Below are 5,849 nucleotides of genomic sequence, written 5' to 3'. Positions count from 1 at the left end.
AGGACCTGGTGGCATTTCAGGTTAGTTTCATGACGGACTCTCACTTGTCCCTCGCTTTCAACGTGAGCGAGAAAACTTGCCTCATATGAGATTGTGATTGGCTAATCCAGCGCATGCCCCGCCTCTGGCCCAGATTCGGCCGGGACGGCCCACCGCCGATCCTCATTCGGGTCGGCGGTGTGCCAAATGAATCGATGATGTCATGTGGCCAAGCGTACCGACTCAGTTTTCAAGTATTCAGCTGCCGTCGCACCGCCAAGGATTATTCCTGTGCGCGAAAGCAAGAATCTCGCAGAGTTTAAAATCCCTCTTTGACGCACGAGCTGGATGATGTCGGTTGTTATTGGTCTGGATTAATTCCTGATGAAATGGCAATTAGCCTCATTAGCTTCGGCGCTAGTCTTCAGATTGAAACCGGTCCGTGGCATAAATAAACGTGGCAGAACAAAAGTCCGGTGGCGTCATCGGTCAATCGACTCGGTCAGAGCTCGCGTCACGTTGTCGTTGACGACTAAAGTCTTGACTCTCGCTGTCACGGCGTTCTCAGTCGAACGAACGGATGCGTCATCGGCATCCGGCTTCCCGTCTGTTTCGAGTTGGTGCGGCAACTCATCGGAAAATGGCAGATATGGCGGCCGCGGAAGAAAACTGGAGCTCGTCATCTCGCAAAGTGACGGCACCCCGCTGGTGCCATGACAACACAAGGAATTCCAACTCGATTGCGCCCAAGACCAATCGGGCCCTTGATGTTGGCAGTTTTTGCAATAAAGGATTGGGGGCAGAGTGGGTGGGGAGGGGACACAAAAGGCAAAACTCCTTTACACCGGCGAGTTTTTTTTTTTTTTTCTGACAATAAACAGAAAGAGCAGTTTTATGGTCATGCGGGAAATCATCCGTCCGTTATCCACATCAATTCGCTAAAATGGGAGCCATTTCGGGTGGGCCGCCAACGTGGAATCTCAAAAGTAGACGACCTTGACTCGATGCAAACTCAAGCAGCCCTCGTGAGAAAATGAGCCGTCACCTGTATTATCACTCACTTCCACCTGGAAACCGCCAGACTCATCAACAACTTATGGTTGCTTTTAAGAGACCGGCTTCAGGGCAAAAAATGGCTTATGCGTGGTTGAAATGCCAGGAAAAGCCCTGCTTCGTAAATGACCCCCCAACTCCGAGGCCTTGTGTTTGACACCTTCATGCCACTTTGAGGCAACGTAGTGTAGCGCTACGGGCTCGTCCTCCCCAAAGCGACGCTGTCCAAAATAGCCCCATCTATGACAGTCCCCTTGTCGATATATGCACTTGGTGCGGGATTTTGGGCCAGCTGGACACGGCTCAGACAGGACCACCCACTCCAGATTAGCCGCGACTAAAAAAACAAATAATCCCACCGAGGGTCCCGCGTTGCCCTTCCTTGGCCAAATGGTGGCCTATGAAGGTGCTGCACGCAGAGTAGGGGGGCTCCGCACACCTCATTAGGGAGAAAGCAGGATCAGAGGAAGAAAATCTCTGGCCGTGTCTGAGATGGGTCAGCTCACAAGATTTTATTCCCCACTCCGACTGGCCTCAAGATTAGGGACACCTCCAATCCAATACAACGGCGAAAGATATTGATTTCATGGAAAAAATGTAACCAGTGGGGTTCTGTGTGCATTACCGCAGGGCGACGCGACTTATAAGCTCCTCAAAAAAATCCTCCACGAAGCATCCCCAGTTGGTCCAGAATGCCGCTGCTCGCCTCTTGAGAGGGAAGCGCCTCACTCCAACTCTGGCATCCCTTCGCTGGCGACCGCTACAATTTGGAGTGTTTTTGAAGATTCCGTGATTTGTTTTCAAATCTCAAAATGGCCTCGCGCCCACCTGACCTCTCTGAGCTCCCGCCCGGTCCCGAAAGTCTGCAGGGGACCGGACACAATTCGAGCTACCTCCCCCCCACATGACACACGGCGGTACGCCATCGCGTCTCCAGCCGAGGCGGAGACAATCTCAGGGATGAAGTTGATGAAAGAGACTGACTCGAGGGCAATTGTGGCACTCTTTGGAAAACAGATTTATTACGTCATACAAATGACACCGTTTCACCTGTGATGAAAACGTCACGGCGAACGACTGGAGACAGCCATTGGGCGGCCGCTCGACGCGTTTAGGCGTCGTGTCCCCGTGAAGCGAATACCGCGGCGCCCCAAAGTTAGCGGAGGAGATGTGAAATTGTCCTCTTGAGTTTCGCAGCTCAGTCAGGTTACGGCGAGGCCAAAGGCAGTTTGGGAGAGAGTGACCCCAGCGGAATTGTGCTTTGAGGAAGAAAATTGTTTGGTCGACGGAGAGCGGCCAAACTAGTAAAGTGTCACATTTCCCCGAGGGCGCGCCGCTTCTCTCTCAACCCTCAAACAACAAACATTTCAAGACCCCGTAAAGTCAATTCACAGCTGGCTTTTGTTCAAATCGGTTTCACGTGTGACACTGGTCAACAGCGACTTTTCATCACAGGTGGCTTGATGTCTCCCTGAATGTGTTTTTGGCGTTGATTTTATTTGGCCAGGGCTTGGTTTTGGACACACCCACAGCCATTGATACAGAAGCGCTTGACTTTTCACAAATTTGAAGCCTCGTTTTTCCATACTTATTGGACTTGATTTTTTTTTTTTTTTTAAGCATTCATATTTGGCAGGATTGTTAACACAAATAAGTCAAAACGTGACAGAAGTGGGAATCCCTGATCAGGCGTAAACCCGGTCACACAGCTTAGCAATTTCAGATCATAGCAATAAATTATGATAAAATAGACTTCTGAACTCTGTACAAAGCTGGCAAATATACTCGACAGCTTTTGATGAGACAATTGTATAAAAAAAAAACAAAAAAAAACAGATCGCACGCACTCGCAGCTCTCAGTCCCAGCCAAAGTCATGACCTGTCATCTGGTAGAACTTGCTGTTAAAGGGCTTGTAGAACTCTCGTAGTCTCTGCACCACCTGCGGGTCAATGTTGGGGTGGGTTCGGCCCTTGGTTTTGCCCAGGCAATGGGGTTTGCCGTCGCTCTCCGCTCGCTTGAGGCAAGGGAAGCCCTTTGCCGGGTTAAAGTGGAAGTGCTTCTCGGTGACCTCTCTCCTGAGCCCCAGAAAGTCCTGGACCCGCGCCACCTCCCCGGCAGGGTCGCTGATCAGCCGCTCGCCGCTGACGAACAGCAGTTGCTCCGCGGGGAAGTATTGGAGCCAACGCTCCAGGTGCTTGGCGTACATGCCGATGCGAACGGCGCTCCAGGCCGCGTCGATCACGCCCGCCGACGTGTTCTTGAAGGTCAGGCTTTCGAAAGACGGAATGTCCGGCTTCTTGGAGCGGGTCTGCGTGTAGTCCGACACGGCTCGGGTGACCGGGTCTCGGACCACCACGATCAGCTTGGTGTCTTTAGACATGGCGTGGATCCGAGCGGGGACCTCCTCGGTGATGTAGTAGCTGGGCGTCTTCTCCATGGTCAGCTGACCCTCGGAGGACTTTGGCATCAGTTCCCTGCAAAAGACAGACACACACGTCATCAGCCCCGACGGCGCTGAAGTTGTTGCCCGAGCAAGACAGCGAGACACTTTCTTCCAAGAGCTTGTGGGACGGGGACATACAAGTCGGAGTCAAATTCTGTCCCGAGAGCGTTCCCGCCCGCTGTCGGGGCGCCGAAAGCAGTACTGCGCACCCCCCCTGCCAAACCTCCCAAAGGGACGACGGCATTCAAATCCAGAGGACTGACTCTGACGAGCGTAGAGTCAGCTCGTGCTCGCCGGGCCGTCATCAAGAAGACCGATGCGGACGTGGCGTCGGGCGTTAGCGGAGTGCGCGAGGGTTCTTTGGCACGCCCCAAGGAAGACCGTCGTCTCTCCCCGCTGCTTTTCAATCCGGCGCGAAGCCTCGATGGCTTTTCCGATCTCACATGAAAAGACCGTGAAACCTTCATGAGCACACCCAAAGGGCGGTGGAGCCCCGAACGGGCGGCATGATGCTCCTTAATGTCACGGCAAGACGGTTGACTCGCCACCTCTTTCTTGTCTCGGTTGAGATTGTCGCAATTTGTGGAGGCGGACCATGGGAGCTGTTTAGTCCCGTGACGGCCTGTTGGTCTTGACCCCGGCTGCCTCCAGTTGATCATAATGCCCCCTCTCCTGTTCACCGCAGCTTTTGGGTACTGTATTTGTACGTTACTTGATTGCTTGTTTGGTTGTTTTTCTGCCGTACAGGATTGTTACGTTTGGAGACATGAATTGATGACCCCCAAACCCGTAAGCTGTTCCTGGCGTATGTTTTACTTGTGCATCAGCGAACGTTGTGTTTCCTCGAGTGATTTTTGCAGCGTTACATCATACGCTAATGACTTTAATTGTGGACACTTTTTGGCTTTGATCGTTATCTAATGATCACCCGGGAAAAGGGCGGGCCCGCCTCGCCAAGGTGATGACTGTCATTTATGTGTCGGTACACGCTCAAGCGGCGTCACTCGCCTCTTCAAACGCAGCGTTTTTTTTTTTGTTTTTTTTTTTGAAATATCGGAGATCATAAAGCAAAGCCGAGTTGAAAATGTTTTGCGACTGTTAGCGTCAATGGAAAGAAATAAGTCCGGTCACATGCGGGCCACTCATCTCACCGCCATTGACGATCTGATGATGGAGCCGGCCGGCTTGTATTTGAAATGGTCATGGAGATATTTCAGGGAAACCCGTGAAACCGCAGCCAGTGGAAATGCCGAGCGAGTTCGTCACGAGACCTTGCTCCCGCTCGCGGCATTTCACTCTGCCGCCGGCTCATGCGCCGGGCACGCGAAAACGCCCACTGACAGTTGAGCGGACTGGGATGAAACTTTCCCCTAAAGTGTCTTTTCTGACATGAGGTGCTTTGCCCACTCGCAACTTGAAATGCGAAAGTTTGCACATGACACCGAAAAAAAACAAAAAACAAAAAAAACATTGAACGTGCGGGCCACTCATCTCACCGCCATTGACGATCTGATGATGGAGCCAGCCGGCTTGTATTTGAAATGGTCGTGCAGATATTTCAGGGAAACCCGTGAAACCGCAGCCAGTGGAAATGCTGAGCGAGTTCATCATGAGACCTTGCTCCCGCTCGCGGCATTTCACTCTGCCGCCGGCTCATGCGCCGGGCACCCGAAAACGCCCACCGACGGTTGAGTGGACTGGGATGAACCCGGCCGGCCCTTGGGAAACTTTCCCCTAAAGTGTCTTTTCTGACATGAGGTGCTTTGCCCACTCGCAACTTGAAACGCGAAAGTTTGCACACGACACCGAAAAAAACCAACAAAAAAAAAACAACAACATTGAACATTGGCCGAAAACTTCTCGGGGCACGCTGATTTGATTGGATGTTGCCGAACAGATGAAGGTCACGCAAATAAGCACGCTATCAATGTGTAAATAGTCCTGATAGAGAGCCGTGCCATTGGGGGGGATGGGAGGGGGGGGCGTTGTGTCATGTGTTGAGATGGACAGATCGATCCCAACCTCCCTCCCATTGCCCCCCGAGGGGCCGGTATGTGGAGATTTCTATTTCGATGATCAACATATTTATTATAACAAAATATAACAAGCACGTGTGCTGATGTAAAAGTCCATCATGGTTTTCTTGGAGACGAGATGCTCTCTGTCTCTCGCTCTCTGTCTGTCTCTTGACGCCTTGGTTGAATGTCGGTGGTCAAGTGTCACGGAATAAGTTGCACTGCCAAGGCGTCGCTTGAGGCCGGCCAAGAGGAGTCAGGTGGGTTGGGAACGTGCAAAGAAGCGCCCGGGGTATGTGTGTGTGTTTGGGACTCACCTGTACCAGTCCAGGCCCTTGTGGTAGTTTCGGTCGAAGAA

At 52.2% G+C, this 5,849-nt stretch overlaps 1 protein-coding gene across 1 annotated transcript; it reads right to left on the bottom strand.

The window, feature by feature from the left end:
- Window positions 1–2,616: 2,616 nt before the first annotated feature.
- Window positions 2,617–5,849, bottom strand: hs3st3b1a (heparan sulfate (glucosamine) 3-O-sulfotransferase 3B1a; the record flags this gene model as incomplete). The annotated part of the gene is made up of 2 exons (XM_019884800.1): window positions 2,617–3,507; window positions 5,809–5,849. Coding segments are annotated over 2 exons (660 nt in total), but the record flags the coding sequence as incomplete, so codon positions are not given.

This window comes from Hippocampus comes, unplaced genomic scaffold (assembly GCF_001891065.2).
Source record: "Hippocampus comes isolate QL1 unplaced genomic scaffold, H_comes_QL1_v1.1 scaffold46, whole genome shotgun sequence".
NCBI lineage: Eukaryota > Metazoa > Chordata > Actinopteri > Syngnathiformes > Syngnathidae > Hippocampus > Hippocampus comes.
The sequence above is the reverse complement of the archived record's forward strand: the minus strand, read 5'-3'. Positions and strand labels throughout refer to the sequence as shown.